Genomic DNA, 20,364 nt, shown 5'->3' on the forward strand with positions numbered 1-20,364 from the left:
TCCACGTATAATAATGCCTTACGCATTATTACAAAAAAGAAAACACGCACCCAAAAGTTAGGTGTCTATACTCCTTGAAGAAATCGGAACTATGGAAACAAGACAAACACAAATTAATGATGTCTTGGCTGACGGCACTTGCAGAATATTTGCGGAGCCTAACTTGTGTTTGTTTTGTTGCCCGCCTCCGTCCTGTGCCTTTTGCGCATTGCCAACAGGCCTGCAACTGTCTGAATTTCTAAGTTTATGCTTCTTTTTTTTCACGATGGTATATCAGGCATGGCAGTTGACGAGCGTTCGACCCGTAACCTGTCGTGTGTTTGTGTGTTTCGCGCAACTGCCATGTCTGAAGTATTGAACCAACTAGCCCGACAATATACAGAATGTTGCGCAAATCAGAGAAAATCGAAAAAAAATTCTCTCGGCTTAACCGCGCGTATGTTCGGGCTCAAATTTCGCACTGAGGTTGCATTTAGTGGTCAGTTTTGTTTTATATTACATTTAGGTGGGGTACTTGCCTGATTCGGGCAGAATTATTTGGAAATCCGCATCGTCTGTGGCGACGGAGAACCAAATCAAAAGACTTCGCAGCAATGGTACGCGTAGCGCCATCTCGCAGCCATCGGAGAAACGAGCTCTCCACCGGGGAGGGCGGTGGTATGGTGGCTAGAAGGGGAGCTCGTTTCTCCGATGGCTGCGAGATGGCGCTACGCGTACCATTGCTGCGAAGTCTTTTGATTTTGGTTCTCCGTCGCCACAGACGATGGGGATTTCCAAATAATTCTGCCCGAATCAGGCAAGTACTCCACCTAAATGTAATATAAAACAAAACTGACCACTAAATGCAACCTCTGTGCGAAATTTGAGCCCGAACATACGCGCGGTTAAGCCGAGAGAATTTTTTTTCGATTTTCTCTGATTTGCGCAACAGTCTGTACAGAGCGTTCCGTTTCTATATGTCCAGGCCGTAAAAAATTCTCCTGCACAAACTACTAGCCTATTAGGGCTCAATCGCCAATCACAAGGCAGCTTATGACAGTTTGTAAAGTTTTATAGGAATTTAACATCTAAATTTGCCTGGATTGTACGGAATTGGTGAAAATCTGCAGTTCCCTGCAACAGAATTTTGTTGCGGCGAGCGGAGCAGCCGATTCGACAGGCTGCCCCACCTGGCGAGCTTCGAGGAAACCAATGTTTCTGCTCGAGCTGAGGTGAATCGCGCAGTTCCCCAGATGGCGCAGCCTACCAAATCGGCTGCTTCGCTCGCCGCGACGAAAATTGTGCTGCAGCCGACTGCAGTTTCTGGCCACTTCAGGACAATCCTGGAAGTTTCGGCGTGAAATTATTTATAGAAAAACGCAGACTACTATAAGCTACCTTGTGGTTGAGCTGAAATATACCAGTCGGTTGAGCAGAATGTTTAATAAGCCGGAGAGATAAAATATGGGACACGCGGCATATCGCGCTTCCAGTGCACTGTTGTTCCATTTTATGCGTTTTGTAGCTTGCTCAGCCCTCCTTTGTATTCAAGGACTGCAGCATGTTTTAAACAAGTAGTCAGGCCGGAATGAAACGCGAACACGCATATGTCATACATTTCTGCTTTGCAGCGAGATATTCCTTTACAACCTTTTTTCGATTATGCATTTCAGTAGGCCCTTTACCCAGACACATGAATCAGGCTAGTTGTGCACTTCAGCTGAAAGTAGGCAGGTAAAATATTTTGTTTTCTTGACATGCTCTGTTCGCGTTTCATTCCGGCCTGACTGTACATAACATCCCGTCTTGGAAGTGAAAACAGGGTCTTCGTCGCAATAAGGCAGCATCGATCCAGGCAAACCTGATTTGCCCGTCGAGTCTCAAGGCATTCTATGTACAAACTTTAATCACGCCTAGAAAAGCTCAAAATACTCTTGCTCAAACAGCATGTTGTGGACTGTACTACGTACATTTACTACTCAGTAATGTTGGCATGTCAGCAGTATGAAAAGGTAGTTTTGTTAAAACTGCTGAAAGTGAGGATATGGGAAGGTAGATTTTACAAGGCAACAACAGATGAAACAGCAAATTTTATGCTAGGATGAGCATGAGCTTTCCAAAGGCAATGTTGCAAAAAAAGAAAAGCAAGAACGAGGGCATGCACCCAATTCTGTCCCCACACGTGTAGAGCTGCGTTCATACATTTTTACCGTGGCACTTGTGTTATCCCTTTCAGTCTAGATTTTAGCACTTTGCTGTGCATGTAACACCAGGCAAACCAAACAAAAGATGGTTTAGTTTGGTTTGGTTTATTGGGGTTTAACGTCCCAAAGCGACTGAGGCTATGAGAGACGCCGTAGTGAAGGGCTACGGAAATTTCGACCACCTGGGGTTCTTTAACGTGCACCGACATCGCACAGCACACGGGCCTCTAGAATTTCGCCTTCAAGAAATTCAGCCGCCGCGGCCGGGATCGAACCCGCGTTTTTCGGGTCAGCAGCCGAGCGCCGTAACCACTGAGCCACCACGGCGGGGCCAAACAAAAGAGCTAATGAAACCAGCACACAGCATTCAAAGCCAAACACAGAAACACACAGAGGAAATAAGGCAGTGATATAAATGGAGGCGGCAGTAAAAGATATGCACAAACCATTTATTGTATCTTACACTTAAAAACATTAAAAACACATCAAAACATTAAAAAAGACAAATGAAGGCATTTCCTCACCAAGAAAATGCCTGGAGCAAGTGGGCATGAGGGTAACTTTTTTTCTTTTAAATAAGTATTCATTTCCTAGAGACCACACCCAGGGCCTACAAAACAGCTGAAGCTTCCCTGCTTTGCACCTCGGTTTGTTAAATGCATAACAAAACAATGACAGCACATGGTAGTTACAAAACTGAAAGTACGTCACCAGTATATGCCTCGTTCCAAAGGATGCCAGCGATTAACTTGTTAACGCAATGGCAGGATAAAATGGCATGAGTCAGTAACATGAAAATGCAAGACAGGGGAGGATATGGTGCTGGTACAATGTGCCAGAAAGGCTTAGCGGGCAGACAAGCACTATGCTTTCAGAGCAGTGAACACTCCAGCAGCTGTTGTGCAGAATTGACACAGGCTCGCAATAGCCAAGGTTGTAGTCACAAAGCTGCCAAAACCAAACAGCGAGCAAAAGCTCAAAGTCTCGATCAGCAAGTTCATGATAAACTGTGATTTGTGGTTAAGCTAAGTATTAGCATTATTCCATCCACAAACCAATCAAGTACCTCAGCGGAGTGATGTCTCACAACTTTGATGTGCCTTATTTACACAGTGTTCATGTATGATGCATCAGCTGTGCCAGTTAATCCCGCCGTAATAAAGTAGATGTAGAACTGCAATAAAGGCTGTTTCAGCACATATGTTATGAGGTAAATGCGGTGGTGATCCATGCGAAGTCGTCCGGTGTAGAGGACAGATGTAATGCAGACCGCTCTGCCATGAACAAATGAATTTTTGAAAGGAATAAAAACAAAAACAGAACGCCATCAGCTACGCTGACTGACTGCAACTGAATGATGTCGAAAGTAATGAAAGCCCCCAAGGGGCACTCTGTTAGTAAAGCAACCGTGAGATGTCTTTGCCCCTAGAGACCTTTCCAGAGCATCCTACCAGAAATGAAAGGTATGGGTGGGGGGGACAGGGTGGAGAATGATAACTAAGTCGGGAGAACGAAAAAGCGGGTGCCGCTGAGCAGAGGGGGAAAGTAGAACTCCTCCTTTCGGAATCGTCATCTGATGGGGGAGAAGCACATGGAATGTAAAAGGAAAGTACAAAGGTGGCATTAATGACAAAGGGGGGAGGGAAAATGATAGCCTTGTGCAACAAGTCTAAAAGCAAAAGCTAAGAACGAAGCACAGCAGATCCAAAAACAAACGAAGGTGTGTGCACAGCGGCTTAGAATTCCTCTTCACTGCTGTCACTTCCAAAGTTGTATTTGACCGGTGCCTTGGCGCGGCCCGTCGTCATACGAGGTGCCATGGACACTGCAGTGTCTTTACCCGATATTTCGTCGTCATCATCATCCGAGGATGCTGCCGCCTTCTTTGCCTTCTTCGCTGCTGGTTTCGCCTTCTTCGGACCACCGTCGGAATCGGAGTCGGCAGCTTTCTTCTTTCGGCTCTTGGGAGCCGCTGGCTTTCGTGCTGGAGCTGCCTTCTTGGGCTTGAAGTCGTCATCGTCATCGTCCAGGCCAGACGCGTCGGAACCGCTCCGTGCTGGCTTCTTCTTGGGAGCCGCGGGCTTGCGCGCGGCGGGGGCTTTCTTTGGTTTGGGTGCCTCCTCCTCATCGATGTCCGAAGCATCCGAGTCGCTTTTTGGGGGCTTCTTCTTTGCCGGTGCCTTCTTGGGGGCTGGCTTGGGCGCTGGGCGCGGTGGCTCGCTGTCTGAGCCACTGCCCTTAGCTTTGGATCCAGCCGCCGCAGAGCTGCTGCCACCAAAGAGCGAGTCAAATGCAGTCTCCGAGTTGTCCTTCCCGCCCTGACTGAGCCGCTTGGTCAGAGGCTCCAGGTTGCTATCACTGTCGCTGTCAAATGCACTGCGCATGTTGCCATTCTCCTGGCCGTCTCCCTCGGGGGTTGCTTCCTGAGAGTCCCCACCGTCTTCCATGACACCTTCATTGGGCTTCGCCTCACCCATGTCGTCATCGTCATCTTCCTCCTCACTGTCGTCAATCTTGTACTTTGGTCGGGCCAGTGCCGCTCTCCGCGACGTTTGCCTTTCAGGCGGTATCACCGGCCTCTCTTCATCGTCTGAGCCAAAGCTCATTGCCGACTGCTCGTCCGATGTGTCTGACCCAGACCAGCTGTTGCGTCGCTTCTTTGGCGTCCTTTTCTTTTCGCTCGTGCCCTTGGGCGCCCGCTTGCGTGGCGCGGGCTTGGGCGTCGTGCTGTCGCCGTCGTCTCCTCCCCCTTCGCTCTTCGGACCGCCTTCCTCAGACTTCTTGGGCTTCCGGCCGGGCCCAGCTCCCTTCTCGGATTTCTTCTTCGCTTCCCAGTCCACCTTGGGTGCAACACGTTCGCCGAAGGGCGATGGCTGTGTCTCGGCTTCCATCTTCTTGGACGCCGCCTTGGCCCGGCCCCCCTTGGACGATGCCAACTTCAGGCCCGCTGCCTTGGCCCCGGACGAGTTCTCTTCCTCTCTCTCGGCCTTCTCCACTTCTTCCAGCTTGGTCATCAATGCGTTCAGGTCCTCTTCCCAGAGGTCCTCGGGCGTCTTGCGACGGAGTGTCTCCACCTCCTCCCGCTTCTGGTCCCGTTTGGCCAGCAGGTCCTCCTTGCGTTCCCTCGTCAGGCTCCACAGCGGCATGCCCAGTAGGTAGTTGTAGCCGGCGCTGCCAGCATCCCCATCCTTATCTCCCTCCTCCGCGTCCTCCTCGCCATCGTCCTGAGTGTCTGGCTTGTCCTGCTGCTGGCTCTGCTGCTTCTTCCACTCGACCAGCGGGTCTGGGTCGTAGTTGCGCTCGCGCAGCGTCCCAATCATTTCCTTGCGTCGCCGGTTTTCAATCTTGATCAGGTTGTCAATCTTCTCGAGGATGAAACGCGCCTGATTCTCCAGCTTCTTGGCCTCGGCTGAGAGCAGCCCCATCATGTACGCCTTGCGCTTCTTGTACCTGCAGGCAAGAAAAAAAGTTCTTTTCAGACACACAAAGTTGCTGAGACAAGTCACTGTGTCACATAATGCTCTGGTAGAGTTTCTTACTATTACCTACAGGGAAAGCTGGCGGCGCTGCACTTCAGCCACCATGGATGCCCAAAGCATCATGGGGCGGTGAGCTACTTGTTGCGGCACAGTCTTAATTTTTCGGAAACACGGAGTGGTACTACTAAGATGTTTCATTCCGAAAACGCTGTTCGTGTGTGCGCAGACGACTTTTGCGCGAACGCAGTGTGCAAAAGCCATAGTAGTGAAAACGCAACCGCAAACGACGCCAATAAAAGGTTTCACTTTTTTAAAATGCCATTAAAAACTTCTTAAAGTGTTTAAGCAACAACAATTTTTTTTTAAAACATAGCTCCTTTTAAAAGTGCGCCTGTTAATTACGAAATATTAGTTTTTATAGTGTTCACTACTTGGCCAATAGGAGAGCGAGTCGTCTGTTATTTTGGGCAAACTTTGCACTTAAATGCTTTTCTGCTCGTTTGTTGCAATCATTAGACAAGATATTGAATGTTAGGACGTTTGTAGCTATCAAACAGCTTTATTGTTCTATTATTTTTTGGCCAAAAGTTGCAGTTCCGCAACAAGTAGCTCACCGCCCCATGATGCTTTGAGCGCCCATGGTGGCTGAAGTGGTCTCGAGGGGTCGCCATGCAAACTCCCATAGACGGGCTGCCAGCTTTCCCTCTAGGTAACAGTAAGAAACTCTATGGGTGAGAGTGACCACAAGCACCTCGGAGCTGGCTTTTGCGTATCAGGTAAAACGTCAAGAATGTCAGAAGGAGCGGCTTCTTGCTTTGTGCTAGTGGGATGCTATGTGTAGAAAAAGAAGAACCCATATTTCGACTTTAGTGCCCATGAGGACTGATCCCGGAAAGTGCACACCAATGGTTCAAGAGGCAGAAGTGGTTGGCCCAGCCATCTCGAGAAGCGACGCAGGCAAACTACTAAAGCTCGCTAAACTCAGGGACTATTCCTAGCTCTACAACCTCCACGATTACAGGCAAGGCTACAGCATTTCCAGTCTCAGAGGTGTGCAACTTTTGAATAAAACATATCCTGACATGTATTTTCTCAGGGCACATTATTTGAGTTCAGGATGTGCTGTGCTATAAAAAAAAAGAAAAAAAAAAAGAAACCAGGAAGTTTTTCTGCACTGTCTATACAGTGATAGGAGAGGAGTATAAATCACTGTGACTGCCCATTTTGCTGCCCTCACCACTTCCATCCTCCACCCTCCTGTGGACGCCGTCATTACAACGGCACGAGACATTAACAGCTCTTGCTGTAAAAGACACCCTAGGCCCAGAAGAGCGGTCTCACCCCTCGAGACGCGTAGCGTAGAAGTCCTTGAGGATCTCCTCGGGGGTGCGGAAAGTGGTGAGCACACCCTTGGAGTCAAACAGCACCATGGAGGAGGTGGTGAGCGTGCTTTGCAGCTTGAACACCTTGTGCAGGCCCTCATCCCGAGCCTTGGACAGTTTCTCCTCGGTCATGGTGACCACGAAGCGGACGGTGGTGTCTGTGTGGTACTCCTTGTAGTCCGTGATGAGCGGGGGCACCTTGTCGCTGCCGTGCAGCATCGCCTCCAGCACGGACTCCTTGTACGCCTGGGTCCAGGTGCGGACGGGCAGCTCTGTGATCTCAATCGATGTCGAGCTCAGGATGGCCACCTCCCCGCTGATTATGAAGCGCTGGGGCTCCACCTACGCACACAAGGGCCTGCTTCAGCGCACAAGCAAGGCACATGAATTGATAAAACAAATGCAGAAACGACCTTTTCCACCAAACCAAGCAGGAGGCCTGCTGGATGATAAATTTATGCAAAAGGTAGATTTCGCGGTAAAGCAGCAAAAATTTTTTGGTCACAATAATGCATCAGCAGGTGATGAAGGGGTGCTGAATTCCGCTCCTGATTAACCTTATGCACCTGTGTATCAGCGACCAGCAGCGTTACAGAATTCGGAAGCATCAAAAACACAGTATATTGCCGCAAAAAGTCAACAGTTTTTTTTTACCCAAGACAGCCATCTGAAATTGAGGGGACGGCCATATATGGAGTCTACCTAATTTCGGGGTCTAAGGTAGCTTCGGCTAAGCAGTGGGTGGTATGTGCCTTGTGCCAGAGCCTGCTTCCAGCAGAATGCACGGAGCTTCATGTAGGGGGAAAAAAAAATCAAATTACTTTAATTCATGTGCAAACCAATTCCACCACAGAAATTCTGCACGCCGTTTACACATCTCACTCACGCTGGACCCGATGAGTGGTAGACAGCGCAAGTGAGAACTTCAGGTACCGTATTTACTCGAATCTAGGCCGGCCACGATTCTAAGCTGAGACCCGAAAGTTGAAGGCCACAGAAAAAAAAAAAAACTTACCTCGATTGTAGGCCGGCCGAAAAAACAACTGCGAACAAGAGGTACAGCACGCAAACGACATTTATTGCCAGGAACCCGCTCAGGCTGATCCCGGGCTGGCGTTTGGGCGAGGAGACATATGCAACGCCAGCCCGGGATCAGCCGCTGAAGTCCCGCCCGGCTTGAAGATTTGACGACTGCTCTGCAGCGAGTATAACTTTCCGCTTGAAGGCGGCACTATAATGGCACCGCCTGTTTGGTGCCATGGTGTTGGTGATAAAAACCACGCACGAAAACTTCACTGCTGCGAATGTGCTCACGCCACCGCACGAGAACAGAACAAGGCCAAAATGGCAGCCAGTGCTCAAGTGTGCTTTGATCAGTATCGGCTACGGATAGCAACGGCTACAGTGCTGTCTTTCGTTGGCATTTTGTGGGGGCGCCACCTGCGTGCTACATTTATTCGTATTTTACGAATACGAAACCTCGAATCTAAGCCGACATAAGAGTTCTACATCTCGTTTTTTTGAAAAAACTATTGGCCTAGATTCGAATAAATACGGTAATCTCCGGAGCGCACGTTGCACTAAAATCCAATACTAGAGGACCACTGGCAGTTCGGTGAGTCTGCTGCTGGTAGGCAGCCACACACAAGCGAGGAAGGCTGGCTGTAGTGTAGCTATCTCCGTTGATTTCCATCTCCATCCGACTGCTGGCTTTACGCATGCATCACCACACGTTCTTTGCTTTCAGCTGCGCGCCCAAAGTGGGGGGGGCAGTGCGTTGACTTATTCGTGGCAACATACGGTTGCTAAATTTAAATGTGCTGTTTTATTCTTTTTCTTCATAAACCTTACCAGCCCTTTTTTTTTATGGTCCTGCAGGGAAGGGACCGTTAGTAACAAAATCCTTGGAGTTCGGGTTATCTGACAAAACTCTGTGCAGAACTAAACGGGAAATTGCACTTTCTAGGTGCAAGAACAACTTTCAATGAAAACACGCATTCAGGCCCAGAAAGCACGAGGACTGCACGTGAACCAGCGAACTTCTGGCAGCAGACAAGTGCTGAATGGCCTGGAGGCATTGTTTTCTCACAACAACGAGTACCTTTAGGTCATTTGAAATACTTCGTATTGAGGATATCTATGAATTCCGACTATTGAAAACATTTTACTTTTCCTCCCTTACTACAATAAATCAACTAATGCCATTAGCATCACTGCAGCGCCGCGACGCTAACGTACCCACAAGAAACAAAGATTTGTGGGAAATCCCACGGTTCCGAACCTTTTATAAGTATCAAGCGTTATCACACAAACTCCCAATTATACTAAACAAAAATACTCACACTTTAGGTTTGAATAGAAGAGGTTTGAGGTCTCGTTTTTTGTAATTGCTCTCCCCTGGTAATACTTTGTATTGTTATACTGTGTTTTGTTGCACATTATGTTCTTTTTTTCTTTTTTTTTTCTTGTTCTGTTCTTGTGCTTTGTTTCATGTAAATCAATTGTACAATATTTCTTGCCACGTTTCTTGAAATGTGTTTTTTGTGTGTTTTGTTTGATGTATGACTTGTGTTATTTACATGGTATAATTTCAGTGCTCCGAATGTTGTACAAAACTTGAATTTACTGTTGCAAATCAGAGGTAAAATGTCTGTTTTAAGGGGGCACACTGGTCTTGAAAAGAAAATTTTATTAATTTAGTCATAGTTATGTAATTTTCAGGGCACATGTATTTTTGTGCGCTGATTCTAGATATGTCATTTAATTTCATGTAAAACAATTCCTCGAACACTTATGCACTTTTTATGCAAGTATTTTGCGGAGAGTTTTGAAGAAAATTTGCTGCAGGAAACTCGCTGAAATGTATGCTATTAGGTTCTCTTGACACCAAGGAGTACAATAAGGATAAAATTATCATCCTGGCTCTCATAGAACTTGAGTAACAGGGTACTGAAGCTGCCACTTCAGAAACAGGAATACACACTTTCCTTCTCATTTCTGAAGCGACAACTTCAAAACTCTATACCTTAAGTTCTATGATAGGCAGGAAGACAATTTCACCCTTATTGTAGTCCTTGGTGTCAAGAGAACCCAATGGCATACATTTCAGCGAGTTTCCCGCAGCAAATTTTCTTCAAAACTCTCCGCAAAATACTTGCATAAAAAGTGCATAAGTGTTCGAGGAATTGTTTTACATGAAATTAAATGACATATTTAGAATCAGCACACAAAAATACATATTCCCGGAAGATTTTGTAACTGTGACTTCATTAATAAAATTTTTTTTTTCAAGACCAGTGTCCCCCCTTAAAAACAAAGCAGCCCATCAAACCACAACACTCCCCAGCATACCTGATCCACAGTCCCACGGAAGTTCTTGAACCAGGGCTTCATGGGCTTGGGTTCCTCGCCGGCGATCATCTTCCGCAGGTTGGCCACAATCTCCCGCGGGTTGTAGTTGGGGATCTTGGTGCTCCAGCCCGTGCCGATGCCCTCCGCACCGTTCACCAGCACCATGGGGAGCACGGGGATGTAGTATTCAGGCTCAATGCGCTGATTGTCGTCGAACATGTAGTCCAGAATCGCGTCATCCGGCGCTGGCATGATGAGCCGGGCGAGGGGCGACAGCATCGTGAAGATGTATCGAGGACTGGCAGCATCTTTGCCACCCTGGAGGCAACCATGCAAGAAACAAGAGCGGTGAGCACTGAACAGGCAATGCAGGGGAAAACAAGCAAGTTATGACCACCCAAACGTGTCATCACCATCCCTTTTTACACCGGTCTTTTCCAGTGGACCACGAAACTTGCAATACTGGGATACTAATCTTTCAATCTATATGGATTTCATATTCCCTCAAGTTTGCAATGGCCCCAGTCAAAGGACAAGCCTCACCGACAGTCACCAGACCTGTGTAACCCAGCTGGATGTGGTAGCGAATGCAGCATTTGCTGCACAAACAGTGGTGTTCTCTCTGCTCAAAGGCACACACGATGCAAGCCCTAGTTCCAACAACTGTGCACAGAGGCCACTACAAAATCCACAGCGTGGCGAACGGCGCCACTCACCTTTGCTTCTCGTTTCTCCTCCACGTTATGCGGCGCTAAACTGCAGCTGTCGCTATAAAACAAAGACCCACCTGGAGACGGGTGCCGAACTGTCCAATGGGCTGCAGCAGGTTGATGTTGTTGCTGCCGACAAAGTTCTGCGCCAGGTTGATGATGGTGGACATGAGTGACACCTCGCCGTGGTGGTAGGCCGAGTGCTCGGCCACGGATCCAGCCAGCTGCGCCACCTTGATCTCACGCTTGTCGTTGCGCTTGAAGCAGGTGAAGAGCACCTTGCGCTGGCCCGGCTTGAGCCCGTCGACCAGCGAGGGGATGGACCGCTCGTTGTCCATGTTGCTGAAGAGGATGAGCTCCTTGTTGACAAAGTCCTCGTAGGTGACGTTGTGCGTGTCCTTGCCGTAGAGGTACACCTCCGGGAGCCCCAGCTCGCGGCGCTGCTTGCGCTCCTCCATGCCGTTGCGGAGCCACTCCTTCCGCTGCTCGATCATCTTCCGGCTGAAGGCCAGCTCGATGGCCCGGTCGTCCTCGCCCCCCTGGTACTTGAACTTGATGCGGTGCCGCGCCATGTCCAGGAAGTAGTCCTTGGCCTCCTTGGCCGTGCTGGTGCCCAGACCCTTATAGTACTTGACTTTCCAGCGTTGCCAGTCGTCGGTGGCCGCCTTCCACTCCTCGAACTCGGGCAGCGAGTAGAAGGACAGCTCCGTCTTGCCTTTGGTGGCCTTGACGATGGGCGTGATGAACTCTTCCAGGAAGGGCAGCTTCAGCAGCGAGGGCCAGTTGTGGTGGATGAAGTTGATCAGTAGGCCCTTGATGTGCGAGCCGTCCTGGTCCTGATCAGTCATGATCATGAGGCGGCCATATCGCAGTGTCTTGAGGTCCTCCACAGACTCGTACTTTTTCTTGTACTGCGCACAGGAGGGAGGCATGCCCCCTTATTCAGCTGTCCCACACAATGACCCCGGGACAGCAACATTCGGACAATCCTTACGTTTTCTGGTTCCACAAAACTAGACACTGGCTTCGAAACGGTCATTTAGCAAGGCCTCATAAGGCATACATAAGGAAGGCATCAATTGATCTATCGTCGAAATTTCTGATAATTCTATGTTTAAATCTGCTTTAAACAACCTGTTGCTGTCATAAACTCGAGAATCCTTAACACTGTCATCTTTTTTTTTTTCTTTTTACGGTTGTTCCCTTGTTTTATATGCGCGCATGTTACTGCCTTTTGAACGTGATTTCTCTTGTCGTTTGTTTTATTGTATGCTGTTGCTTTTTGTTGTTGTTTTCATTCTGCGATATGCGCTGCTAATTTTTTACTTGTTTTGACGTAACCTGTTTATTCGTTTTTTTTTTCTGTGAGCTTCATTTATGTCTAATTATTAAGTGTATTTACAGCTGTATTTTTTGCTTCACTTTTGTGTGTAATCCACTCCCCTCTGTAATGCCCTCTGGCCCTGAGGGTAATGAAATAAATAAATAAATAAACATTGGCAGCAGCAGCTTGACTTCTACTACAGTTAGTCCCCAAAGATGGACTCTTCACCATGTGTTCCCAACAAAAGCCAGTTGGCACTGCAAGCCAATAGCAACACAGGTAAATCAGCTGATCTTCACACCTTGTTGCCATACCCATAAGCAGAAGCGAAACTAACAGTGCTGTAGTGTGGCATGTTACTACATCCCTATTTGTTCTAGTAAAAGCTTCCCAGCTATTCTAGAGACCAGATAGACTTCTGGACCAACCTGCAAGCCCATGATCTTGATGACGTTGTTGATTTCGGCGTTCTCCAGGATCTGCTTATGGGTGGCCTCTCGGACGTTGAGGATCTTGCCCTTGAGCGGGAACACGCCAAACTTGTCCCGGCCGACCACGGCGAGGCCGGAGACGGCCAAGCTCTTGGCCGAGTCCCCCTCGGTGAGGATGAGCGTGCAGTCGACCGAGTTGCGCGTGCCCGCATCGTTGGCGTCCTCCAGCTTGGGGATGCCCTTCAGCTTGGAGTGCTTTTTGGCCGAGCACTTCTGGCCCAGCTGCTTCTGGGCCTTGAAGCTCACCCAGGACATGACAGCCTCCACCACGCCGCACTTGAGCACCTGCAGAAGCAAGAGCATGGGCCACAGGGTTTCGAACCCAAGGCGACATGAACAGATCAGCTTTGCTGGCCACTGCACGAAAGCACTACTACGCTATCGCGGCAGCCTTGTGTTAAACTGCAACGCACTCTTGCGCTGTGCACTGCGCATCTTGGTCTCCTTCAAAGTCTATCTGCGGCGCAAAACAGATCAGATTGGCTAAACATCAATCGTAGCTCAAGGGGGGATGAGGGTCTTGAAAACTTTTTTTTTTATTTGTTAACATATCTTTCTGAAGCTTAACACAGGGTGTATCATTGAATGCTGATTTTGAATATACATTTAGATTTCAAACATCTCAGCTGCAAGGAAATATATGGCAAAATAAAATATCCTAATTAGGTCATTTCTTACGGGCCTTTTTAGTAATTTATCAGCTAAATAAACATTTTTAAAGAATAAGCAGCATTTGCAAAGGCCCAAAGCACATCCTAAAGCTAACAGAATATTTACAAACTAATTTTGTTGATGATAAATAAACAACAAAGTTGGAAAGAAAAAATGACGTGGCGGTAGTTAGCCCAAACTTCGCCTAATTGCTCATATATCATGTTTAAAGGAAAAAATAAAGCTCTAGCATGTGCATTGGGCCTTTGCAAATGTTTACTTATTCTTAAAAAATCATTCTTTAGCTGATAAATTACTATAAAGGCCCGTAAGAAATTGCCTAATTTGAATGTCATTTTGCGATAAATTTTCTTCCAGGTGAGATATTTGAAATCTAAATACATATTTGAGATCAGCATTTTATGATACACCTGCATGCTATGTTTCAACAAGTTATGTCAAAAAATAAAAAACAAGTTTTCAAGACCCTCATCCCCCCTTAACCTGAGTCGAACATTGTTGCAAGATGTGCTGACGACCCAGAACAGCAAAAACATGAGTGACCAGGCTAAACACATGCTTTCGCACGTCTACTTGGTTTACATACTTTAAAACCCTACCATTTTTTTTTGTAGTCTCAGTAGGGTGCCTTTTTTTGCAAAGCACTGAACACCTGCAGAAGGCCAAAGCAATGACAAGGCAACGCAACAACCATGCTCATTACACCAGGTGATCAAAAAGTACGAGAGAAAATAAATACCTCATAATTTTAAGTGGTATAAATGGTAGCACAATGCAGTTTTCATAGAGATACACAAAAATACGTGGGGTCTCCGCTGCAATAATGATAAGTTTTATAGCCGGAATAATTGCATATGGCACTGACAGGTAGTAATGCAGTGCTACCTCTCACTGGAGAGACATGGGAGAGGCCTTTGCCCTGCAGTGGGTGTAGTCAGGCTGATGATGATGATGATGACCTCTCACTGGGAAATGTAACCATTCTGGCAACAAAATTTTTTATAGTCAGAAAACTCCAATGCTTTTCTCTTTCTTTATGCAAGAAACTGCACTGTGCTATTGCCTATCATTTTCATATTATTGAGTTTTTATTTCTTTTGTTGCTTTTAAGTCATTTGATACAAGACGGGTCTCCACATGCCTTATACCTAAAATGAAAGCTTGAGGGGAGCAAGCACCGCTTGGTGGAATGCTATGATGATCTCACCTGGTTGTAAAACTTGTCGCTCAGCTCGCACTTGGAGCCAAACTTCTTGACCTGCAGGGTCATGTTCTCCTTGGTCTGGGAGTCAAACGTGGGGTTCTCGACGAGGCAGTTGACGAAGATCCAGAGGTGGTCCTTGACCTGCTTGTTGAGGATCTTGACGCCCGCCTTGTTCTTCTTCTTGACACTCTCCAGGATCCGCTTGACCAGCTGCTCGGACACGTAGTCCACGTGGCTGCCACCCTTGGTGGTGGCGATGCTGTTGACAAAGCTCATCTGGCGGAACTCCCCGGTCTCGCTCAGCGTCACGGCCACCTCCCAGCGGTCGTTGACCACCTCGTGGACCACCGTGAGTGGGTTGCCCACCTCGTCCTCCTTGTCCTTGAGGAAGAGCTGCACGTAGTCCTTGAAGCCCTTGACCGGTAGCCGCTTGCCGTTCAGGTAGACCTGCATTAACAATCCCCGACGGAGCCACAGAATCACTTCGTGTAACCTAAAGCGAAAAACTTGGAGGGGATGCTTCAGCTCCGCCTTATGGATAGGACGTGATAGTGTTAATGCCCGTATACGCGAAATTGGTCTTTTTTAAAGGGGCTGCGAAACACTGCCTGGGGGGATACCGGCTATACTTCAGGTGGGTTCTTTGTGTCACACAGATGCTGACTTAAAAAGAATTACAGGAATCGATGCACAGGAACGGGAGTTATTCAGTGAAGAAATTTCAAAATACAAGCAAACAAAACGCTGCCCTCAACTCGATTTTGGCGGGGCTTCCCACTCCTATTTCGCTCTCCCAACGACGGCACCTGGCGCAACCAATCAAAACAGCCAGCCAGAGCACATCGCGGAAGTTCCATGGTTGCCTGCTCCCTGTAACTCGTTTTTGCTGAGACTGGCAGCGTCGATTCCATGCCAGAGCGCCCCTGGTGGTGTATTTTTATTTTAATTGCTTTGCAGGGCTTTTATCTAAGACAAGCAAGTTGTTTTTGTTGATCCAATATAAAATGCAGACAGGTAACAAAATGTGTCTCTATTTATTCACACAATTTGCAGTATATTTACTGTTTGTCCGGTCATCAAGCTCTCGCCAGGTGATGTCATATCTGCTGCTAAAAACCCGCCACTGTGTGGCGACACCATCAAAGCCATGAAGTTGTTTTTGGGAGGACATTAAAATATTAAAAAAAAACGGAATGTACGCGGTATTACCGACGCTAATAGCACCATTATAACTCACTGTATGCAATCAACAGGCAAAACAGTCAACTAAGATTGTGTTTCTGGGCCCCTTTAACGTTCACAGATCCCCGGAAGTCCTCATAACCCTCCTGGCGAAGTGGTGCAGTGATTAAGCGATAAGCCACTAACCCGCGATGGCAGGTGCCGCCACCGGTGGGTCTTGTGTAGCCCAGTTTGCTTTTCCCGAGCGACCAATCATTATCTGCAACCTGCCACAGTGGGGAGGTTGTGACCATGTCCCAAGGTCACGTGACCTAGGTTGCCCACCTGCCTCCTAGGGTGCTCTCTGAAGTCCAACTGCCACAGCCATGCCCGCAATCCTTCGCGCACAATGCCGACACCCGATTTTCTGGAGAACATGGACAGGCCCTTCAACGGTCTCGAGTTAATATCGAACTATGTGTCCTCACTTAAACGGTATATGGTTTGGTTTGATTTATGGGGTTTAACGTCCCAAAGCGACTGAGGCTATGAGAGACACCGTAGTGGAGGGCTCCGGAAATTTCGACCACCTGGGGTTCTTTAACGTGCACTGACATCGCACAGTACACGGGCCTGCAGAATTTCTCCTCCAAAGAAATTCAGCCGCCGTGGCCGGGATCGAACCCGCGTCTTTCGGGTCAGCAGCCGAGCACCATAACACCGCTGAGCCACCGCGGCGGCTAAAAAAACGGTATATTTTCAGCGAAAAAATCAAGCACACCAAAATCAACGCTGTTGTTCATAGCATTGCTACCGGAAAGGGCTTTTATAATTTGACAATGTTTCTAACAGATCAGTTTAGTTAGTTTAGTTTATGGGGTTTAACGTCCCAAAGCGACTAAGGCTATGAGAGACGCCGTAGTGGAGGGCTCCGGAAATTTCGACTCCCTGGGGTTCATTAACGTGCACTGACATCGCACAGTACACGGGCCTCCAGAATTAGTCACTAGCCATGGCAGCTGAGGATCCAGAGGACTATTCGGCACCCTCTGAATTATCTTCTGCAAAATACACATTCCGATTCTTACCTTGACCCCACGCGTGCAGCCCGCCACGTCATAGGCACGACGCGAAAGCAGGGCGACCGTGTCGGGGTCCAGCTTCTCCATCTTGAACTTGGACAGGTCCGGCTGGAAGGTGATCTTGGTGAAGTCATCGCCCTTTGGCTCGGTCCGGATCTTGGGGTCGGTGGTTTTCTTCATGTTGTCCTCCCATACCTAGGGCAGCACGAGTGGGAAACAGCACGAGTAAGAAGAGACTCGCTTCTTCTTCTTGAAAACTACCGCCTCTGTAGAAGACAGACCAAGTCCTTGGATAATGCACAGCTTCAGTCCAAACAGACATGGTCCAAAGAATACTGCACTCCCTAATGCAATATTCTTATATAATCAATAGTTCGACGAAAATACGTCTGGTCAGGCATTGAGTTAAAGGAAAAAGAAGAATACGGTCACTGACCAAGTCAAGAAATTTTAGACGTTTCGGAACCTCGTACGGGTTCCTTGATCACTGAGCGGGACAGGAAGCGCCGCCACTTATATACGCAACACATGACGTAACGAGCGTGCGTAGATTGGTGGCATATTTCCTTGCATCCGCTTCATGGTAGCTGGTGTCCACTGGATGATTAGAGATTCCAGTAGGCGCCGAGATGACTTATGACTTAGGCACCGAGATATTCTTATATGCAAAAGTATCTGCCCATTGCCTCCAACCATGCAAACAATTTCTGCGGACAATACTTAATCTCACAAGTCGTTTGCAGCACTATGAAAGGTAGAGCTCTCTCATCCAATCAGGGCCATGGAAGAAAACTAAGTCCCTAAAATATTTGTGCAGTGTCGTTAACATTTTTAAAACAATTATCGCAGTAATAGAAAGGGTAGTTCAGGATGGGTTGTTTTGAAAGTACAGCAAGCGCTTCATTAACTGGTTAAATTAGCAGAGAAAGTCCGCACGAACACAGCACTGCGCGGGCCTGTCGTGACGTGGTGTGCTGCCTTAGTAAATACGGCGTCTGCCTGAGTATCTACCCTGCACACAATGGCTGGACTCTAGTGCTCTTTCCTTTCCAGGGATGGAGCCACCAGTCACAGGGTGAAGGGCACAGTGGAACACATTTCACACCATTTTAACTGGCTCAGATCGCCACAGCCTTCACAGCACTGGAGACGACTTGCGAGATGGCGGATTGAAGTCTGACTAGATAAGCTAAACATACAAAGCCTCTATCAAGTTCCACTAATTTTTAATGCGCTTCCTGATGAAATGCTTTCACTTAACATTCTTCTTATTACTTATTACTTTAAGAAGTTTCATTTCTAACCAAGAAGTAAACCTGCCTGTTTTAAAATTGTTCTAGTCCCAATATTCCTGACTGCAAATTGTACCGCACCAAATTTTTTGCACTTTTCAGTTTTTTTTTCCCCTCGTGTCATGATGTCGTCTGCAGGGCACTGTCTTACAAGCTTTCCGTGGCTCAGGCAGGCCCGAAATTTTGGCCTGTTGTTTTGAAATATATTATTTATTCGACAAAAAAAAAAAAACCTTCCTGAGCCACAGGAACCTTCAACAGCAGCTGGTTAGCCATCTTCAACAAGAAGGTAATTACTGCCTCATGGAAACTTAGCTTATCAAAGATATAGTCTGGAACCGCATTACATACACAGCTGCAAATGATAAAACGAATTTTATTTGGGACAGTTCATGACCTCCTAATACGACAGGGTTTGGGTTACTCCAAATTAGAGGGCTTGTAATTGGCCCAAATCAGTCCAGAACAGTCACCATCATTGAAACTAGTCACATAATTAAATAAATAAATTACTGAATGCCGTAGCACAGGTTTTGACTCAACGTCTTATTTTAAATAAGCTCCAGCGCGTATACGTGTGTTCTATTTGGATGAAGCTAGCAAAACGGCTTTCCCCTAAAAAAAAAAAACCGTTAAACAGCACATTTCAATGAATGAGGTCACACCGATCAAATGGTCACTGTCTCCCCATTCACTGCCGACTACGCATGCCAGCTATTTTGCTCATCCTTATTCAATTCGGCACGTTAAAAAAGTACTTTCACAAGGTGTGACGACGACTCGAGTGACAAACAACAAGGAAAAACTGTAGGCTTTCTGAACACGTCACAGCAAAATCAATAGAAAGCGTGTTTTTTCACTAGCCTCCTGTCAATGATGTCATCTCGCGCATACAGCGAATCTCGACGGTTGCGCGCGTCGCCAAACTACTCGGCGCGTCTGAAACGGCGTCTCACCTGCTTGAAGAGCTTCTTCTCGGTCCTGGAATAGGTTTCGACCGTGAACTTGGTGCTGAATATGTTGCACAGCTTGGCGCCGTAGCCGTTACGGCCGCCGGTCACCTTTTTTTCCTCGTCGTTGTAGTTGGACGAGGTGAGCAGGTGCCCGAATATGAGCGTCGGCACGAACATCTTCTCCACCTTGTGCTCGACGACGGGAATACCCTTACCGTTGTTCCACACCGAGATGCGGTTCTGCTCGGCGTCGATCTCGATCTTGATGCAGTCCATGCTCTTGTCGCGCTGCTTGTTGTCGGCGGCGTTCACCAGGATCTCGTCGAATATCTTGTACAGGCCGGGCACGAAGGTGATGCTGCGGTTCTTCATGCCGCCGTTCTCTTCGCCGTCGTAGACCCACATGTTCTGCGTGATCGGCTCCACGGAGCCGATGTAGGTGTCGGGCCGGAGCAAGATGTGCTCCAACTGGCTCTTCTTTTGGTAGATGCGCTCCACCGAGAGCCGGCCCTTGCCGCCTCCTTTGTTCCCGCCGGCGGCGGCGGCTTCGCCATTCTGCTGATTGCCTCCCGCCGGCAGATCGTCCAGTTCGTCGAGTCCGTCCGACGACATGGCTACGCCGCTAGACGCACGCGACGTCTCAAGGTGCGCACAAGACCGCGCGGCCGCCGGTGACCCGCGCCTGAACGAGCCGGCCGCAGCTGCGCTAGCGCTAACCGAGAGCGCTCGAGCTAAGCGCTGAATGATGCCACCGCGGAAAGGCTTAACGTAACGGACATCTTGGCGGCGGGAAGCGACGACTGCGCGCCAGCCAACCAACGGCTCGCGCGGTTAACGACGTTCATTCGTCTTTTGAAAATACAAAAATGACGCGACTTCAGCGCCGTTTTGTCGACTGCGGCCGTGCGATTCGAGAAAAAAATGTTGATCCAAAGTGCACAAAATCGTTCAGCATAGTGTGTTTGCTTTCTTTTTCTTTCTTTTTTATTTATTTATTTTTTTAAATTCATTTTGTATAGGTTTTTTGTTTCCACTTGATACACAGGGCCTATGTTACTGTTATCATCATCATCTTATGCG

The 20,364-nt window shown here is 47.9% G+C and overlaps 1 protein-coding gene across 1 annotated transcript; it reads right to left on the minus strand.

Annotated features, from left to right (window-relative positions):
• Nucleotides 1-2,618: 2,618 nt before the first annotated feature.
• LOC149358138 (DNA topoisomerase 2-alpha-like) lies at nucleotides 2,619-20,118 on the minus strand. Its single transcript, XM_089585060.1, has 8 exons — nucleotides 19,288-20,118; nucleotides 17,046-17,234; nucleotides 14,800-15,243; nucleotides 12,858-13,205; nucleotides 11,183-12,016; nucleotides 10,396-10,713; nucleotides 7,004-7,386; nucleotides 2,619-5,633 (listed from the first exon to the last, which is right to left on the minus strand). Exons 1-8 carry the CDS (start codon nucleotides 19,894-19,896, stop codon nucleotides 3,920-3,922), a joined length of 4,839 nt encoding a protein of 1,612 aa, XP_089441186.1. The 5' UTR covers nucleotides 19,897-20,118; the 3' UTR covers nucleotides 2,619-3,919.
• Nucleotides 20,119-20,364: the final 246 nt, after the last annotated feature.

This window comes from Amblyomma mixtum, chromosome 3 (genome assembly GCF_055824585.1).
Source record: "Amblyomma mixtum isolate Tamu chromosome 3, ASM5582458v1, whole genome shotgun sequence".
NCBI classification, from domain to species: domain Eukaryota; kingdom Metazoa; phylum Arthropoda; class Arachnida; order Ixodida; family Ixodidae; genus Amblyomma; species Amblyomma mixtum.

Excerpts from the sequence above, each read along its gene's own strand:
- LOC149358138 (XM_089585060.1), bottom strand. The coding sequence starts at position 19,896 with ATGTCGTCGGACGGACTCGACGAACTGGACGATCTGCCGGCGGGAGGC. Across the intron at positions 13,206-14,799 it reads GCGACAAGTTTTACAACCAG|GTGCTCAAGTGCGGCGTGGT; the intron begins GTGAGATCATCA and ends TTGCTTCTGCAG. Across the intron at positions 5,634-7,003 it reads TACGCTACGCGTCTCGAGGG|GTACAAGAAGCGCAAGGCGT; the intron begins GTGAGACCGCTC and ends TCTTGCCTGCAG.